Consider the following 21,352-nt stretch of genomic DNA (forward strand, 5'->3'; position numbering starts at 1 on the left):
GTTAATACACTATTCTCAAAACTAACTAAAAAATAACACTCAGAGAGCCTCAAAGCACCAGAGACATTGGGCTGCTTGGGGTGGGGATTGGCCATCAATACATATCTAGACCAGGTCAATAGCAAACGAAGGCTGTTGTCTCATAACAGCTGTTCAGTGGCCTCTGTGAAATGAGGTGGTGGCTTCCCTCCAGTTTCTGGACAGCTGTATTCCTCACAGAAAGCACTGCCACAATTGGCATTAACTGGCTCTCTTGCTTACAGCCTCCTCAGGCAGCTCATTGAATCTTCTCCTCTTTTCTCCCTGCTTCTTTCTCCTCTCCACCCTCCTCATCTTCTTTCTCTTCATTTCTCCTTTCCCCTTCCTCTTGTTTTTTCCCTTTTCCTTTCCTTCTCTGTCTTACTGTAGGTGGCCTGGAAACAAAAGAGTAGCAGCCTTTTCTGAGGGAAGAATGCATTAACACCTCAGCCTGTGTTTTCTGCCAGGGCTTGTGAAGGGACCTAAGAGGAGCTGTTGGGATAGAATGCTCCTACCTCCCACAGCGTCTGCCTTCTCTGCCCCAGCCCTAAGTTGCTTTGCTCAAGGTGTGTCAGAGTTTACTCTGGGGTTGTGTATTTTATCCATTGAGGTGCTTTCATCACAAGGCAGGGAACACAGCTCTGTTTGTAGAATGGACGGGCCCACAGGGAATTTTGAATGACTCAGTAGTTGTGGTATAAACCCTTCATTATAACTCCCTCTTGGGCACAACCAGGAGTTACTAGAGACAGAGGGTTGCACAGTTTTTGGTTTCCTTCTCTGATAAGAAGGGGGTGGTGTGTATGGCAATCATATTCCCCAACCTCAAATAAACATACCTGTCCTGACTAGGCATTTTTTGATTTATAATCTATTTATCTGACAAGATTTTAATAAAGGGATAATCAAACTCCATTTTTAAACTATATTTAACAAATTGTTTGAGTTTTAGAAGGAATAAAATTCTATGAAATAAGACTTCTTAAAAATCCACAGCATGAGTTATTAACTTGACAGAATTCTTTGGATGCTCTTTGGCTCATTCATAGAACAATAATGTGATAGCAGTGATAGCTTCTATCCCTGAAATTTCCAAGTCTGCTCTCAAGTTATTCAACTTCATGCTCTCAGTCTCAATTTGAGTCAAAAAGCAGACCAAAGGAACATTTACCACTCATATTCTTATTTTTTCCAACCAGAAGGAAGCAGTGGTTGATATGATGCTCTCTTACTCTGGAAAGAAAAAACAATTAAACAATTTTACAGTGGTTCTACACTTACTAAAAAACCCAAAGCATTTTGCCCCAGGCTGCCTCTGTTTAGAATTTAAAACCTGTGTACAACATTGTATGGAGAAATTGAACCAATATGCCACACATTGGTTTGCAATTAGCTCATTACAATGTTGATTGCTAAGAAAGCTTACATGGCCAAGAAGATATCTAAACCTTTGAAATGACCATATGAAATCCAAACCAGGAGCTTGAATTGGGGCAATATTAAACAGATGTGAAATCCCAGATATCCTTTGCAATTTAGAAGGTAAAATAATTTAGCACAACCACTTTTGGCAAGGGTTTCAATTTTCAGAGTATGACCAGGACCCACAAACAGTTATGTAAGAAAAAAGTGAGGTTCAGTGTTGGGGAAAATATCCTAACATCAGCTTTGATTCTACGGCCTTCTGAATCCACTTTCCCTCATCTATATGATGGGGCATCTATATGATACTCTGTCACCATATGCATTATTTTTGTTACTTCATAGATATAAAATGACTTGAAAATTAAAGTGATGAATAACTATTAATAATTAGAACAAGCAAACCATGTGTAAAAAATATCTTTGGAGAAATGTAATTTCTAGAATGGACAGATTGTATAACAGGTAAATGAATGGCTCTCAGTTTTGTGATTCATTTATTCATTCATTTAAAAAATGATGGATGAAATCTTAAAAATGATACAATCAGATTGGCTATGTGTCTATTTGTTCTTCCATTGAAAAAAAAAACAAAAAATCCTCGCATACATTTGACTTTGGAAGGAAGGAAGGAAGAGAGAAAGAGAAAGGAAAGTAAAAAAGAAAAAGTCATTCTGATTTATAATCATTTGTACTTTGGATGTGCCTTGAACTTTGCATGTAAAAAGAAAGTGTTTTTCTGATTTTCTACCAATCCCCCTCCTTGGCTTGCCATTTCTAATCATAACTTTCTCCTTGAAAGCAAATGACAAGTGAGGAAAAATTGGTGTATGGCTGCTAAAGCCTCTGCCTTAAATGAGCACTGCTTTCATTCAAACGGGTCAAAGTGAATGTCTGAGAAGGGGTGAGATTTTAAGGCTTGAGCAGTGAGTGGAAGTGTCATTTACTGATTCCACACCTTCTGTCATGGTGGAGTGGGACTTCATCTGGCACTTTAGCTTTCCCATCTACACTAGTTAAAATACCTTGTTATCACCTCCTTCTCTTTTTTTTCCCCCTTCAATAAGGATATTGAGAAGATTGAGAGAATGAATGGAGTAAATGTATGTCATGTATATGAATAATATTCTTTTCCTAACAATGTACACTAGTCACAGGAAAACTTTTTCTATGTGGCTCATATTCATTCCTCTAAGCTCTGAAATCTTGCCTCAGAATTTAGTCCATGGAATGTAAATCCAAGATTCATAATGGGCTAAACCAATGAGAAAGATGAAGGTATCCGGTTTTTTTTAAGACAATAAGGAATGGCCAGTGTTGTGTCCATGGGGAGGGTCACATCCAAGGCCAGCCAGGTGTACAATTCTGGGACACCACAGTCATATCATATTGTATGTGAATGGTGCCCCCTAGTGTGGAGTAGTGCATACCCTGCCCATTGGTCCATTCAGTTCACCCACCTTGAATTTACTCTGTTCCAGGAATGGTTCTAAGTGGTGGAAGACAGCAGTAGAGAAAGCAGACAGGAATCCCTGGTCTCATGAAAATTGAAAGCATTCTCACTGTATTATTTTTTTAAAGGCAAAAAGCACCAGGCCAATCAAATAAAATGCATATATGTATAGAATTTGGCCCATTGGCCCACCAATTCATGACCCCTGCTTTAGGCTTTTAAATTATTTCTGTGATCTTGCAGGTTTTCGCCACAGCGACAAAACATAGAAATGTACTGACCCACAGGTTTGCATCTCCTGCTTAGCTCATGCTTAGTGAGAGCAATATGTATATACAAAAGTCAGCTAATTAATTTTCAATTTAAATTCGATTTCCCCATCCCTGGATCTGTACTTACTACTACTTCTCCCATGAAAACATAATTCCTAAGGTGATCTGTTAGGTAAGTGAGGAAGGAAAACTAGAATGAGGCAAGGGTCATGGCATTCTGCCAAAGCGCTGTCTGCCTAACTACCCATCGCTCCTGAAGACTAATGGCAGAGGTGAGCAATGTTCACTGTGGCTCTTGAACCAATTCAAAGTCTTCTCCTAACCACGTACAAATTTAATTTTTTTTTTTTTTTGCAAGGAAATAGGAAGAGTCCCTAAAGCTTCAGGCCTCTTAGGGATTATGTTAACAGAAGCAGGGAAGAGTAGAATTGAAAGAGCTCACATAAAGAATTTATTTTTCAGTCTTATGGCATCTTAATGCCATGTGACAAAAAGTTTTAATTTAATCTGCATATAGGCTAAATGGAACAAAAAAAAAGGAGTTCTGATCACTTTACTTTTATGTCTGTGTGGAAGATTTTTCTTTCTTTTTCTTTTTTTCTTTTTCTTTCTTTCCTTATTCTTTCTTCTTCTTCTTCTTCTTTTTTTTTTTTTTTGTATTGGAAATTTCAGTAAAATTGAAAACTTGTATTAATTTTCTGCAAGAAGCTTTAGAGAAATGCTGTGATGGTACTCAAAGAGTTTAAAAGTTTCCACCTCAGAACTTTGAATTTTCTTAAATAAGATCATGACTCAAAAATATTTAAAGAACCTAGGTCACAAACTTGATGAGAGACTGTCAGAGTAGAAAGGTATAAAGACCAAATGTAAGCATATACATCTTCCAAGAACTAGAGCAAAGACCTTCCATGAGGACTCTTCCTCTTGATCTACCTGCTTTCCAGAATCCTTTCCTTCCCAAACCCCTCATAAATGAACGATAACAATAATAATAATCAGAGGAGAGAGTGTTTCCCTATCAATCTGCACGTTACATTAAATTACTTTTCCCAAAATCTGGAAGTATTTCCTGAAAACTGGCAAAGGTATTAATTTTTTTTCTCTCTCTCCCTCTCTTTAAATCACAAAGCAAAATTCCACTGTCCCTCTACCCCCCCCCCCTCCTAAAAAAAAAAAAAGTTGTCGAGTTTTGCTTTTCTATTCACTGCAGTTCTGGCCAAAGTAAAGCCCTCTTTCTCAATGACGTCAAGATCTTTACCAAGATTAGGCTTTCATTTCTCTATTGCAGCAATTAGCCAGGGAATGTATAAAAGGCTTCAGGGAGACTCACTGGGCTGCAGAGAGAGAGAGAGAGAGGCACTTTGCACCACAGACAGATAGCACGAAGGAAAAGGCAGAGCGAGTGAGGAAGAGAAGAGTCAGTCGCTCCTGGGGAAGGGAGAGAGAGACAGGCTGGGAGAAGGAGAACAGAAAGTGTGTGTCAAACGGAGTAAAGAAGGGGAAAAACTACCCTTCAAGCACATTTTTGAAACTCTGGCAACTCCAGAAAGAAACGGGCTACGTTTCTGAACATTAGAGACAATGAAAAGCTAAAGAAAATTTTGCAATCTCTGCCACAGTCTCATAGGTGCTTAGAAATGAAAGTAGAGCTGCCTGTCTGTCACCGACTCTGAGAGGGGTGACTGGATTAGGGACGGGGACGCCAGTTTGTGTGTGGGTTGTTTTTTGTTTTTTGTGGGGGTTTTTTTGTTTTTGTTTTTTTAACATCTTAAATCCTGAAAAAAAAAAAAAGGCAGCAGCTCCGAATTGAATGAATTGATGGGCACACTCCAACTGCTGGGCTGCAGAGACTGGACTTGGTCTTGCCATTTCTGCTTCTTTGAAAGAGGAGACAACTTGGGCTTCCTTTTAATTTAGTTTTTCTCCTTCTCCCCCCACCCCGGCCTTCCCCTTTATCTCCCCCACCCCCTCTATCACCACCCCCCTTTTAAATAAGAGGGTGAAGGGGAACCAGAGCGCACAAGGGAACTGACTGGGAGGCAGAGAAGATGGGCATCCTCAGCGTAGACTTGCTGATCACACTGCAAATTCTGCCAGTTTTTTTCTCCAACTGCCTCTTCCTGGCACTCTATGACTCGGTCATTCTCCTCAAGCACGTGGTGCTGCTGCTGAGCCGCTCCAAGTCCACTCGCGGGGAGTGGAGGCGCATGCTGACCTCAGAGGGAATGCGCTGCATCTGGAAGAGCTTCCTCCTCGATGCCTACAAGCAGGTGAGCTGCCCCAACAGGGGCTTCTCCCCCGGTCAGCAGGGGCAGGGGCTGGCGAGCGAGGGACCGCAGTCCCTGGGGAGCATCGGGCTGGGATCCTGGCGCGCTATCTAGGCTCCTGGTGTTACGCTCAAGGGAGCCCCTACCTGTGCCTTCCACACCTGTCACACAGGTTAGATTTGGGGATGACAGGTATTAAGCTGTTATGACTCTGTGCCACCTAGTAAAGACGCTTTCTAATAAGAGCCATTAATGTCTTGCTGCAATTTTGGAAGAGAGGGTATTTGTGCCCGATGAGTAGCTTTGGGAAAAGTCAGAAAATGTTGGGGGAGGGGAGGAGACCGCTGCATTTAACCTGCTCTTGTAACAAACTTGGATTTTGATGTTTTGCTTGAGAGGCTGGGGTGCGCTAGGAAAGACAGTTCAGTGCTGGGCACTGAAAAGCGAGGGAAAAAAGAAAATGCTCCTCAGAACCCTCAGAGTTAGCAAGCCTTAACAAAATGGTCACGGCGGGTAAGATTTGGCATAAAAGCCCCCTTGTTTCTGGTAGAGGTAAGAGTTAATGAAAGCAGCCCTGTGTGCAGCGTCCTCCTCTAGGTGGACGTTGTTTTACTTGAAGGATAGTTGACATACAATGTACAAGTGTACAACATGGTGATTTGACAATTATGTACATTAGGAAATGTTCACCATGAAAAATATGGTTACCATCTGTCACCATACAAAGTTATTACAAACTTATTGACTATATTGTGCTATACTTTTCATCCCCATGGCTTATTTGATTTGAACCCTTTTGAAGTGGTTATAAGGCAATGAGTCCTGGGTCACTAGATATCAATTTGCAATAGGAAGAGCTGTGAACTAGCTGTCAGAAATCCAGACTTTGTACGGGGAAACCACATTTGCCTTCTCAAAAGTAAAAAAGTTGTTCTAGAAAGAGCAGATAAGTCTATGGTTCATTACAGTCTCAAAACTGTTACAACACATGTGTTGAGCACCGGAGCAGTGGCCTCACTTAGCTGCGGAACACACATCCCAGGGCTCCTTCTCAAAACCAGACCTGGTGATCTTTGTTTCTAAGACTTGCCTTTTGGCTGCTTGGAGATGTTGGTAGGACATCCTCAACTCCGATCTCAAGGGCCAACGGGAGGCATTTTGGCACTGGTCCTTTGTCAGTTGGCACCTCTGCCTATGCCCACGTGACTCCTGCTGATCTCTGGGCTTAAGAATGGACTCACTTGGCAAAAGTTGCTGTCAAAGTAGACAGTCTTGGTTTTCCCCAACTGTACTGGGGGACCTCGTCCCAGATGGCAGGGAAGGGAATTTGAGAGGCATATGGAAGGCAATGAAGTGGTACATTGTAGACAAACAGCACCACAGAAGCAGGATGAAAACTCAGAATCAAAGAGGAGGAAGGGAAGACTCCCCCATAAATCAACCCTAGAAAAATAAATCTGTGCATGAGGAAAGGAAAAGGAGTAGCTTCTAGTCACAAAGAATCCAGAGTAGGTTTGTTCCACTGAAAATTAAATATTCAAGAAGGAAATATTCATTGTGAATTCAGGAAGGTTTACTACAACACACATCTTTCTTATTGAAAGCAACCTGCATCTGTCCTAAAGGCCAGATAATAGTAAGAGCTCTTGTTAGTAAGTGAAAATTCCTTTTTGATGATATGAAACAATGCTTAAGGTTCTAATCATATAATCTCCATTATAACATGCATGTTGGGCAAAGGGGAGATGATGGAGGAAGATACTGAGATGACCATTTCACTCCCACAAATGTATCACTGAATGTGAATTTTTTATGTTTTGACATGGGAGTAAAGAATTTGGAAGAAGGTGGAGAACACACAAGTATGTCAGGCACATTATGAATTAGGAAGTTCCCTCATCTACTCTGTATTTTGTAGGTGTTAGGAAGACAAAATGGAGATGCCAATGGCTTGAACTCAGCATATTAAACTCTTACTTTTTTGAAAGATAATTAACGTTTGCCTATAAAAGAAAAGTCACTTCTCAGGAGAATTTTATATATGAATATGTGCTTACATAGATATCTCACATAAAACATGGGGGCTGTGCTGTTACCCACAAATATTAAGTGACATTGTTTTTCCTATCAAGCAGCTTATTGAAATAAAGAAGGAAAAACAAACAAATGTCTCTTCAATAAACTTGATTGTTTATTTTTTCACTGATATATAGCATTCCATTATGTAGCAATATTTTGTTAATTGTATTCCAAGAAATTGACAAGGACAAGTGATTTTTCTTTTTTTTCTTTTTTTTGCATATGGTTTATGTATTCTTCTCCTGTATTGTTTCTATTGATTTGATTAGTGACCAAGTTCATAGCTGATGTTATTATGTTTGCTTTTTATGATTTATATAATAGATACCATGAGAAGGAGCAAACCAGGAACCCATATATCCAGAGACAAGACTGGACTGGGTGTACAATGAATAGAAACATTGTGAACACAGCTTGCACTGAATTTAGGTCTCCTCTGTCTCCCAAGTATGACAAAGGTGGTGGTAGCTGTCGTGGCATTTGAGGGTCACTCAGAATCTCTAAAACAAGTTGAATGACTTCCCTGACTGCTGTTTTCATCTGTGACGCTGTCTTTGGGTGTGGCCATTTCCAGAGCCACACTGGAGGAAGTTTTGTGTGAGGTGGCACCATGGTATTTCGCAATGCCAACTTAACGTTATTTCAAGGCCGCCACCCTCAGAAGCAGAGATTTCTGGGAGGAGGGGTTTGCACACCTGTCATACACAAGGCATGTCATTTCTAATTCCCCTCGTTGAAAGTCAGATATTTGGGGAGATAGTTAGAGAAAGTGCAGTAAAAGTGTTATCCCTGTATTTGGCTCCTGGAGGGGGTGACAAATAAATTAAAATAGAACAAAGTAAAAACAACCCTTCTTCATTAAAATGTTGAATGGAATTTAAAATTAATTCCAGAGTGGAACCTTTAAAGATAATTTGCTCTTGGTTATAGGGAGTTCCATGCATGGGTTTTGATGGAAAAAAAGTCTACGGAAACTTGTGACGGACAGAGGTGAATAACAGATGTTTGTTATTTAAGTTTTCCTAATCTGTGTCATTGCATCTAACACTGCATCCTTGTACTAGCACTCCTAGACTCGAAAATGCAACCAATAAGCAAACTCCCCTGTCTGGGAACCGGGCTCCTACCTAAATGAAGTGTAAAAGTAAACACACAGTATAGATGTTGACAAGCAGTTTAATTTCTATGCAGTTAATATTGCGGTAGAAATACAGAAAACACATTCATTTGAACATATAATTTTGGTTTTGAAAGGGTCTCTAACATCCTCCTCCTCTTCATTCACCTCCAGCCTTTTGACACTAGTTTCTACAATGGAAAATAGCTCTCTTAAGAGAGAAACATTCTCAAAAGAACACAAAGGAGGCCCCAGCCAGAGTTTATCCATCACTTGGATAGAACACTAGGAAATGATACAGCTTAGAGCTGCATTTTCAAGGCATGCACCGAAAACAGAAGGACCAGAGAGGAGTTGAACTTGGAGGAAAGAGTCAGTAGCTCATTCTTCAACTCTGGTTTATTTGGCCAGTTGGAATGTACCTGGGTAAATTACTGTTTAATCATTGTTTGGCCATGTTTGTAAGGACACTGATGTAGCCTGGTCATTATTCAAAGAATTTGAAATTTCTTGATGGTTAATAAAGCCATCCTAGGGCTTTTGTGTAGCAAGAAGGATGTGTAAATATTGTTCTGCCACACACCCAACCCCCATTTTTTTTTTATTAAAATTTTTTTTCAACGTTTATTTATTTTTGGGACAGAGAGAGACAGAGCATGAACGGGGGAGGGGCAGAGAGAGAGGGAGACACAGAATCGGAAACAGGCTCCAGGCTCCGAGCCATCAGCCCAGAGCCTGACGTGGGGCTCGAACTCACGGACTGCGAGATCGTGACCTGGCCGAAGTCGGACGCTTAACAGACTGCGCCACCCAGGCGCCCCCCAACCCCCATTTTTATCATTTGCCTTACTTCCTATCATGAGATGAGGTGATATTTTGTCCAGAAGCCTTTCTAAGGCTGTGGAAAAGAGGAAAAAAAAAAACAAGGTTAGTAGTATATGCTCTATTTCCAGCTTCTGCTTGATGAATGGTTCTTTTTTCCCCTTGCCCTGCATTTCAGAGTCCACATGCTAAAGCAGTATTATCCTTTTCCCCATGCACTGAACATTGTCAGTAAAAGGAATCCTATCATCACAGGAATCAAATTTATAGGCCATATATTTACCCTCTTGTTCATATTTATAAATATGGCTATCACAACATTTGCATTTGGCCTGGAGAGGTCATGTGTTATAAAAATGAAGCCCTTTATTTACTCCCTTGTTGGTGTTGTGTTGATGTTGATTACACAAACATAGGAAAGGACAACTGTAATAGCGCAGATGAGAGAGATAAAGTCAGTGATGACGATATTACATTTTACGTATGTCCTTTCTGATCCTTGGAAAATAAAGGGACCCTTTGGGAACATCGGAACTTCAAGACCAATTAGTGGAAATGATGCTTCTTGTGTTTGGGCATTAAATACTGGGCAGGGTTCTCTTTAGAGCAGCTAATGCTGGCAGGGAAAGAGGTACCGACCTAATTACTCTTCCGCAAGAGTAAAAAATGCCTTTTGAATGCCTCTTTGGCAAATATGTCTCATTAAGGACAAAAACCAAACACAAACCCTCTAAGAAGGAGAAATTAAGATGATAGGTAACTTGTGGCCAGGAGACTTTCTGTGCCACTGTGGGAAATTAAAACAAAGTTTGAGAGTACCAGGGGATAACTTGTTTTTGTTGAGCTTCTTTCCTGCAGCCTAAATGTTATTATGGGACCAACTTTATTTTCTTCATCATTTTGGCTCTTTGTCAAGGAATGCTTTGCTCCTGGGGAAAGCAAAGAATCTTCCATCATTGAAGACAATGGTGATTCTCCCATTCCATCTCAGCAGGGCATATAACTGAGCAAACCAAGAAATTCTCCACTTGAAACTCTGTTCATAATAGGAATTTAATTTTCACGGAGATCAAATGGGAAGATGAGAAATGATATTGGTCTCAAATGGCAATTGAGAAAGGACAGTAATGTCCTTTTAAAAGATTTATTTTTGTTTGTTTAAAGTGAACTTCCATTTTTTTTTAATTTCTGAAGCTTTTTTTTCTTTATTGTTGCTAAAGTGTCATCAGCAGGTTTTAGCAAAGATGGACAAATTTTATGATTAGTATATGATGTTTATAAAAGTAGACTACTGGTCTACTCACACTGAGACTTACAAATAATGGGTGTGGGGTTTTTTCTCCCCATGTAGTTTTATTAATATCTTTAGTCTTACCTATGCATTTTCTCTAACCTAGTCATCTTCATGAACACGCTGTTTATGACATTCCAATCTACAGTAGGGTCCCATGGCTGCAGAGCAAAATAAAAAGAATTGGCTTCTTTGATTTCATACATTGGGAGCCAAGATAATCAAGAGCAGATCAACAGTATTCGGTGTTGATTATGGCAGAACTCTACAATAGGGCTCCAGGATTCACATTTCTGAATTATCTGACTCAGTGAACATATCCATCACCCAAACATAATTATGTTCATTGCAGGTCTAGGTTATTATTAAGTGTAAAATTCTTCACTGACCCCTAGGATTATAATAGCTATCATTCATTTACTAATTCATTCAACAAAATTTCCAGCTTAATAAAATGCCAGTGCTGCCCTCGGCACTACACACACACACACACACACACACACACACACACACAAGCATTATGTATTTGGTAACTTTTCTAATTTTTAATTTGAGAGTGAAGGTATTGTACTTGTTTGAAATTTTCTAAGTCTATACTTTGAAAAGAATTATGTGGCTGAACTATAGACATTGTCACTAAGAGGAAGGAGAAGGTGCTTTAATTTTCTAAGAAAATTAACTGCAGGTAATATGAGAGCCACCTGTGACAGAAGCATCAGATGAGATTATTCAGTTGAATAATCAGGAATAATGCAAAATCAGCAGTTCTGCTTGGGTGAGAGTCAGGGGCATCAGAGGTCTTTAACATGACTCCAAAAACCAGATGGTTGTTTCCACCTACCAAGAACCTACAAGTCTGTAGTCTAGAGATGACTTTTCTTCTGTGAATGGGTTGTTGACTTCACAAGAAGTCACTACAGCATTTAATGGATTTAGAGTGAATGCATTCAGATCTTTATATCACAGTACGTTGAGGAACACAACACAGTATCATTGAAAGCAGCCCTTCTAGAGCTGTTACTGATAGTTTAAGTGGGAAAAATCTAATGAGAAGGTAGGTTAAAAGATATATAATACCTATAAAGTGTGTATCTTTAAATTTTAAGCATATTTTCATACCTCAGAGATGTGTGAGGTGTTATTTTACCTCATATAAAATAACCCAGCTGAAAGTGGTTTATAAGATTTCTCCATCTAGGGTAACTTGCAAATTAACCAAGAAAATTAATATAAACAAAGTAACTTTCTCCCTGATAGTAACTAAAAACAAATGTACTTATTTAAATAATACCAACAGCTTCCTTTTCTAAGAAAGAAGATTGTTATTTTAAGATTTTTAGAAAACTAATAGTATTGTTTCAAATCTGCATTGCTAGGATTTTTCAGAAGGGAGAGAAAGAACTTCTTTCCTTCTTTCTCTACAGTTAAAATGAGTTATGCATTCACATTAGATAGAAGCTTATGAATGAAAGCCCTTGAGTATTTTACATCAGTTTGGATTGTTGAGTCTTTAACAATTTACTTCTAAGTGACTTCAATTACTAACAGTGTTATATGTGGCTGTATTTATATGAGGGAAATAAGTCGATCCAGTTGGGAGTGTTTTGTAATATTAAGTATAGCGTATAAAAATCAACTGGGCTGTCGTAAGTTGTCCGTAATGTTATTGGCTTTGATTAAACCATACTAGGGGAAGATCCGATTGTGTTAATTCAAACTGAAGTAATTGGTTCTTTTATGTTGCAAGCTTTTTATTATCAATTTACAGATCCAAAGGCCAGCAAACTTTCCTTCATTCTGTGTTCAGCTATTTAAACCACTTGCAAAGGGGCATGTGGAACAATTTTCTTCTATACCTTCTTTTATACCTGCCTGAGTATTTTAAAATGCAGAGGAGCTTGTTAATAGAATGTGTGATAGAAAAGTAAATGGTTTGTGATTTCCTAGATAAAAACAGGAAAACAAAACAAAAACCCATGAAAAATGAGGAATTAAAATAATTCTGGAATAATTCTATGTTTCTATTTCATTTGTTTAATGGAAATGAACTCATTTCCATTACTTTTGGGTTATGGGAACCCAAAAGTAAGTGGTAGCTCAAGAAACCTCTAGAAAGGACATCATCCTGAGAAGAGATCAAATTACTTCTGAGGATAGTCTTTTTTTTTTTTTTTTAAACATAGAGTTTCCCAGAAAGATGATATGCTGTTTCATATATTTGGGTAGCAGTTAATAATGGAACCTATACTCACACAATGATTTATAGTATACAAGAGCTCATTTTCTTATGTTGTAGCCCTTATAACTGTCTGAGGAAGACAGGCATTATTATCAGCATTTTACAGATGGAAAAACTGAAGCACTGAAGAGGTGAAGTGGGAGTAGCCCTTCTAGTAAATGGTGGACCTCAGATTTCTAGCTCTGTCCGAGAATTGAGCCCATTGGTATCATTGTCCATTGGTGGAGATTAAGTAAATTAGCATCATGCAAGAATATAAAGGTCTTTCCTGAGTATTTTAGAATTCAGAAGTGGGAATACAAAAAAGAGGTACCTAACCCCCACAGCTCTGACAATTTCACTTAAAGTAGACCATTCATGGGCAGAAAACATGAATAGACACTTCTCTAAAGAAGACATCCGGATGGCCAACAGGCACATGAAAAGATGTTCAGCGTCGCTCCTTATCAGGGAAATACAAATCAAAACCACACTCAGGTATCACCTCACGCCAGTCAGAGTGGCCAAAATGAACAAATCAGGAGACTATAGATGCTGGAGAGGATGTGGAGAAACGGGAACCCTCTTGCACTGTTGGTGGGAATGCAGATTGGTGCAGCCGCTCTGGAAAGCAGTGTGGAAGTTCCTCAGAAAATTAAAAATAGACCTACCCTATGACCCAGCAATAGCACTGCTAGGAATTTATCCAAGGGACACAGGAGTACTGATGCATAGGGGCACTTGTACCCCAATGTTCATAGCAGCACTCTCAACAATAGCCAAATGATGGAAAGAGCCTAAATGTCCATCAACGGATGAATGGATAAAGAAATTGTGGTTTATATACACAATGGAATACTACGTGGCAATGAGAAAAAATGAAATATGGCCTTTTGTAGCAACGTGGATGGAACTGGAGAGTGTGATGCTAAGTGAAATAAGCCATACAGAGAAAGACAGATACCATATGGTTTCACTCTTATGTGGATCCTGAGAAACTTAACAGGAACCCATGGGGGAGGGGAAGGAAAAAAAAAAAAAAAAGAGGTTAGAGTGGGAGAGAGCCAAAGCATAAGAGACTGTTGAGAACTGAGAACAAACTAAGGGTTGATGGGGGGTGGGAGGGAGGAGAGGGTGAGTGATGGGTATTGAGGAGGGCACCTTTTGGGATGAGCACTGGGTGTTGTATAGAAACCAATTTGACAATAAATTTCATATATAAATTAAAAAAAAAAAGTAGACCATTCACTTTTAACTTTTAAAATTAAGTCAATTAATCATTTGTTGTATAATGTGTGCTCAGCATTGACAGCAGACTAAGCTAGTAAAGAATACCAGCCTCAACATAATTATGAAAAGAGTGGTGCCTTCAATGGTTCTTTGAATGTGGTGCCTTCAATGATGAAAATAATTACCTTCAATGACTATACAGAATGAAAAAGACTTACTCTTTAGGGCCATTCTTTACATTACCAGCCATGATGCTTCTTTACTCAAATCAATATATATTTATCATATCCTATGAAGGAAATCCCACATTGTATTAGAGCTGGTTGGTTTTGTATAGAGTGAATTGGAGTGACAATGCATTTCATATGGTATTCTCTCCCTTTTTCTTTTTTTCACCATCAGGTGAAATTGGGTGAAGATGCCCCCAATTCCAGTGTGGTACATGTCTCTAATTCTGAAGGAGGTGACAACAGTAGAAATGGTGCCCAGGTGAAGATAGTTGATGGAGGCGAGTGCCACCTTCTTGACTTTGCCAGCCCTGAGCGTCCACTGGTGGTCAATTTTGGCTCAGCCACTTGACCTCCTTTTACTAGCCAGCTGCCAGCCTTCAGCAAACTGGTGGAAGAGTTCTCATCAGTGGCTGACTTCCTGTTGGTCTACATTGATGAGGCTCATCCTTCAGATGGTTGGGCAGTGCCTGGTGATTCTTCTTTGTCTTTTGAAGTGAAGAAGCACCGGAACCAAGAAGACCGATGTGCAGCAGCCCACCAGCTTCTGGAGCATTTCTCCTTGCCGCCCCAGTGCCGAGTTGTGGCTGACCGCATGGACAATAATGCCAATGTAGCTTATGGTGTAGCCTTTGAACGTGTGTGTATTGTGCAGAGACAGAAAATTGCTTATCTAGGAGGAAAGGGGCCCTTCTACTACAACCTTCAAGAAGTCCGGCGTTGGCTGGAGAAGAATTTCAGCAAAAGATGAAATCTAGATTAGCTGGTTGAAGGTATGATTGTAAAAGAGTCTTTTTTTTTTTTTTAATTATGTAAAGGAAAGGAAACTAAGAACTGAATCCACTATTTCAACTGAGTCTCATTGTCTCCCTGAAAGACAGGAATTTACGTGTCAGAAGAACATAAGCTTCTAACATCTCCATACTTCTTTTACCACTCAAATGGCATTTGGCTAAATAGTAGCCCCATCACATCTCTTCCTAGTGAAAAGCCCTGAGTAAAAAGATCCCAAGATGTAGAGGAAGAAACCCTGTTTCAACATGTGTTCATCTGCCTTGGGAAAGAAGTAATACAGCTGATGGAAGCTTTGGGACCTGAAGAACAGACTTACCTGAATAACTACTACGTTAGGGAACTATTATCCTTGTTAGTATAAGGGGTATTGCCTAGGCTTTATTCAGTATGGATAGAGCCCAACTGGAAAATTCCCAAATATTTACTTATGATGAATCCTTGAGTCCAGTCCTTGTGCTTGGGACTTCGTGTTTAACAATGTTCAAGTAGTTTTTGCTGTTTTAGTTTCTAGCCATCTGGTGCTCTCTGCCAGTCTAAATATGCCAGAACTCACAGATGTATTGGTAGATATCAAGAATGATTCCTGGAGGGTTAGATTATCTGAAATCTGAGGGTTACTTTTTAGGCAGGTGGGAAAGTACTAGAAGAAAATCAAATTGACAAGCTAGGAAAGGATGCAGAAAGATGAGGAGGCTTCACAGAGTTTCACTTTGAAGCTGTGGAGAGTGGGACTAATTTGTTAGCCACCGAAACATTGAAACATAAAACATACATGGGCCAGAAAAAGAAGCAGCTCAACTATAATTAGCATTGAGAATATACATATGAAATCAATATATTTATCATATACTCCTGAACTAAGGGAGAAAGGGGGATTGAAAGAGGGAAAAAAAAACCACACTTCATTATTTGTAATTATGAGAATTTTTTGCTGGAAATAATTACTTTTTGAAACATGTTTGTGGTATGTATATTTTCAGTTGATTAATTATGCCCTGTGATACTGATTAAATGTAAAACCAATAGATCCAGTGGTACTGGTCTGTCCCTCTCCATTCCTACAATTATGATGTGGCCCCACTCGTTCTTAGTCTTAGCCTCCACAATGGTGTTCTCTGAATGCTGAGCTGGACTCGGCTCTTTCTTTATTTATATATAAATAAAATATATTCTTAGCTGCTGTGGGAGGTAGGTGCCCTGGCCATTCTGCTGTGGTACTGTTCTCCCAAAGTAGGTGAACTATAATGAATAATAGGTGCGAACAAACAAGATTTCTTCAGCTGCAAAATAGAGGAAGGCAAAGTTAGTTTGAGAAAATTCTCATTAGTAATTTTGGAGGCTTTGATATAAGGCAACCCTCAGTGGCATGGAATTTGGTGAAATGGAATTTCCATTTCCATTTGAATTTGGACTGGGGTCTTCCTCTTCCTTTGTTCCAATTAGCTGAGGTCTGGTAATCTAAGGCCTCAATTGTACATTATTATAATGATATGTGTGTGCACACACACACATATACACACACACGTGTGTGTATATATATATACACACACACACCATATTTCTCTTTAAAGATACTATAGTTTTATCTGTAATGTAAGTAATAGCTAAATATCATAACCCCGAAAGAATAGACCAACTAATTTTATATCATAAATTTTTACTGTAAATTTGAGGATGCTGTCAAATCACAGTATATGGTTGTATTGAATGTACAATCAAAGGTTCTTATGACCATTCCATTAATAATTGAATCATAAAAGTAATAGAAAAAAATCTCAAGTTGAAAATATCTTCTGAAACTAGTTGCCTCTGAAATGAGAAAAAGGTGGGAACTGAGTAAGAACCAAAAGTACATTAAAAACAAAAAAAGCTGGAGCAATATATCAGTTCTATCACTAGTTTATTGTTTAGACACTAATACGTTATTTTAACTGATGATTGTGTTTTACAGCAACATTTAAGCTTTCCAGTGTCTTAAAGTCTATAAAACACACCCACAAAGAAACAAAGCAAATTTTGAAAATGTGGCATCATCTAATAGATTTCTGGAAAATCACATGGAGAATAGATTATTTCAGACTTCTCAATTGTTAAACTCTACACTCCAGAATGATCAGTGGGCCCCATTGTATTTTATCTTTAAAATGGTGTTAAGATTATGTGGTCCCCTAGAAAAGTAAAATGAAAACTTCGTTGCAGCACACTCACTCTGTTGTCCTTAAACTTCCCCTTTGTTCTACATGTACAATAATGGAACAGGATGTTAGAGAAGCTGGTGGGGGGATGAGATTTGGCTAAGGCAGTGCTAGTTGTCTGGGTAAAAGGATGATGGAAAAAGCACCCAGTCATGATGTATTTTTAAGGAAAGAGAAGGTTGTGTGTGTGCAATTCCTCTCCACGAGGATACTCCAATGGAGAAATGAAGCAGTGGAAGTAAATACACAAAGGCATAGGCTGAATATCAGGGAAAAAGATATGTTCAATAGAACATAGAAGACTTTCTGGAAGAAAGGCAGTTAGGGGCCAATGAAGAAAGTGAATTGACAAAGCTCAGGAATCCTACAGTATGTAGAATGGCTTGGTGTTACCAGAGTTATGTAACCTATTTATCTCAACATGATTTTTTATGATTTCCTATGATGTATCTTTAGGAACATAACAAGAACTCATTATTTGAGGTAGAGGAGAATCAGTGCTTAGCTGGTATGCTCAGAGAAAGTATTAGATTGTCAATACCCACCCCACCTATCTTCTCTTTTATAAAGTATGTTCCTTTGAACAATTGTTATTCATATATATATATATATATATATATATATATATATATATATATATACACACACAAACAAACTTTGAGTTCTTCTTAGTACCTAAACATTCCCCCCGCCCATAGGCTATGTTTACATGGAGCTATCAGTTTAGCCTTTTAAACTGAGTTAGCATATCTATTATTGAAATAGTTTCCAAGCAATTTTAGATATTATCATAGCATCTGGATTTACTCAAACATTTAGTGTTTGAAAGACTTATGTCTTGGAACTATTCAAACTTACTTTATTTTATTGCTTAGAGAAAATAGTGGAATCAACATGACTTTCTTGAATGGGCATGAATGAGATGCCTGCACAATGATGTTGAAATGTTTGATGTAGATATTAAAATGTAACTGACCTCCTTAGAGGCAGACTAGTAACTGCTCTTTGTGTAGCTAAAGTGAAGCCATTTAACTTATATGACTTTTTATATTCATGTTTTGGATCTTTGGTACTATGTCTTCACCTTGTTTATAGAATTTACCCTTGATTTTTGGTAATATCAAGTTCTAAATGGTCTATTTATTTGAATTTTCTTGCCGTTAAGCAGAAAATGCCTATTCTATAACCAAGGAAAGAAGAAAATCCTGCTGTCTTTGATTTTGCCTGGAGTGTATTTCACTATTTGGGCTCTTGAATAAAAAAAATATGAAATATGTTAATATGTTGAGGTCATGTGTGGGTACTGCCTTGCTGCATAAAATACCAGAGGGGCATATTAAAGACAATATCTATGCCTTTGGGAGAATTTCCAGCTGGACACAGGTGTTCTTAGCATGTCCTGTGGGTTATGTCCACAGCAAAAGGAATGCACTGATGTACAGGACTTCCCATTCTGTAAATCTGACTGATGGTTTGGAAAATAAGCTTAATTAGAATCATATGGCCCCTGCAAAGGGGGAAATGTAGATACCAATTACTGTCCCATTGAAGGGTTCATGAAAACCTCTCCAGCATTTAGAGCTTTTCAGAACATGTCCAATGTCATGTCTCTCAGCAGTGGAGAATTCTAATTCCAGGAACTTAAAACGATATTGCCAAAAATCAGATCAAAAAAAAATTTTAGTTATATTCCAACTTTCTCCCTACTTTCTCCTTTATCTTAAAAATAGAATCCAAACTTAGTCTTCATATGTACATCCAGAATGGGGTATAAGTATCAATTTCTGCCTTGGTGATTTGCAATCTCTTCGTAGTATCTTGAGGTCCTCTGTGAAAGAAGGTAGTAGGGCCTGGGAAAGCCAGGAAGTTGCTAACCTGGAAGAACGAGGTCCTGTGAATTTGGTCTATTGATTTGGGAAGGTTTGAAAAGATAATTCTCACCATTGGAAGAGGGCTGCTAGGTGTCAGTGAATGACTTTAGGAAGAGCCAAACATTGGGCCACTTCTTAATGCCTTATGTTCTGGATAGCACCAGAAGCAAGGTCTCCGACTTAAGAGACCCAGCTCTGTTCTAAGGTGAGTCTGATACAATAGAAAGCAAACATGTACAGATATCCAAAAAAAACCTGCTCATGCAAGTCAGGGCTTGCTGCCCATCTTAGGCAGCAGTACCAGAGCTCTAGAGAGTTTATTTACTATTTACTGGGGAGATCTCAAGGACGAAGGAGATGTTAAATGTAGTCACTATTTGGGCTCCCCCACTCTCCCCCAAAAGCAAACAGGTAAACACATAAATGAAAGAAGCCCACAGAAGGGGGTAGGAAATAAATTAAAAAATCTCTCAAGCCTTCTCCAGACTATGTCACTGGCCCATGTACTTTTTATGTGTGTTAGGATGAAAGAGTGTGAAGACATAAGTATCCAGTACTTTATAACCAAAGCAATGAAAAGAAATTGGGTAGGGAATGTTGGCCAGTTTCATTTTCTTTTGCATCACATTATCACCAGACTATATCACTAGCCCAAGCAGTCGGGCACCTGGAGAGGGAGATTGGGATGTGCAGAGGTGACCAGTGTGCAAATGATAACTACTGATGAAAGAGTCACTGACTCAGTTAGTGGTTGGATGTAGTCACATTAGTTTTCCTCTGCCCGTCTTTGTCTCCCTAGCAAGGAGAATATTTGGGGCATGATGCTATGGGCACTGGGTAAATGTGGTAAGAATGCATGTGTGTATTTCTCTGCTTCTCAGTTGCAGAAACAGAAACGCTTTGGAGATTATCAGTGGAAAGAGTGTTATTATATTGGTGCTGAGTGGTATGTGTGCTTTTAAAATTTGTTCTTGTATTTTAATAAATTTTGAATAAAAGAATAAAGTTACTCTTTGGTTCTGTTTGTTTATTTTTAAATTACTCTCTAGACCTTGCTCCTGGCTGGAACACATTCATGGTTGACAAGGGAAAGAGAATCCATCATTCTAATATTTATTCCTTGGTATTTGTGGGTAAAGACTCCGGCAATGCCAGGTTATTTTAATCTCATGCTGTGTGCCAGAGTCTTCAAGGAAATTAAGACAAGTTAGAAGAAAATCTTCAAATACTTTCCATATTTGTGAACAAGTCACACACAATTCATGGGAAGGGCCTTATTGAGATCATGGAGCAAACTTTTACTTTGTTAAATTTATGCCCCAGGTTTTTTAAGTGCTATAAATAAACTTTCCATGAGTTGGTTAAAGCCATATGTATGTGTGTGTATATACACACACACATATATAATATGTTTGGCAGTGTATTAATGTATGATGAAAAAAATTTGAACACACTTCTACCAACTACTTTGCATTATGAGAAAGTATAAAGGATATGAATGTTTTATGGAGGCAGTGGTCTGTTAATGACAAGAGATGTATTTGCAACATGGTTAAATATGTACACTTTAATCCTGGAAACAGGTGACTCAACCAATGTATTAATGTATCTTGAGACTCTGAACTTACTCATGGTTTCCTACTCATAATAATTTCATTAATATTTGTAGTATCTCATAATATTCCAGAATTTTAATGGAAATTTGAAGAATCATGACTGACAACTATTGACTGAGATTCTATTTAGGGGTATACCCTGTGCTGGGTGCAATAGGATGTGTAAAAGCCATGAAACAAAATTCACGAAGATGTGACTCCCCTTAGGAGCCTATCATGGATTTGTCAAGGCTCTGCAAGTGACAAATGCAAATTTGTCTTCAAAAAAAGAAAAAGAATTTATTGGCCAATATAATGAAACCCTAGAAATGATTGGGATGAAACTTACCTCAGGGACAGTTTGATGGGTCCAAGGACTTAGAAACCTTCAGTGCTTGTTTACTAAGTCTTTTGTCTCTGTTCTTTTGGGGTGTCAGGTTTTCCTCAGATCAGCTTCTTATCTTGCGTGATCTCATTGGG

At 38.7% G+C, this 21,352-nt stretch overlaps 1 protein-coding gene across 1 annotated transcript; it reads left to right on the forward strand.

The window, feature by feature from the left end:
- Positions 1 to 4,413: 4,413 nt before the first annotated feature.
- Positions 4,414 to 20,286, forward strand: DIO2 (iodothyronine deiodinase 2). Its single transcript, XM_025919704.2, is given in 3 exon segments — positions 4,414 to 5,435; positions 14,592 to 15,162; positions 15,165 to 20,286. Coding segments are annotated over 3 exon segments (816 nt in total). The 5' UTR covers positions 4,414 to 5,213; the 3' UTR covers positions 15,188 to 20,286.
- The last annotated feature ends 1,066 nt before the right edge of the window (positions 20,287 to 21,352 follow it).

Source organism: Puma concolor, chromosome B3, assembly GCF_028749965.1.
Source record: "Puma concolor isolate L17-30 chromosome B3, mPumCon1.1.hap2, whole genome shotgun sequence".
NCBI classification, from domain to species: domain Eukaryota; kingdom Metazoa; phylum Chordata; class Mammalia; order Carnivora; family Felidae; genus Puma; species Puma concolor.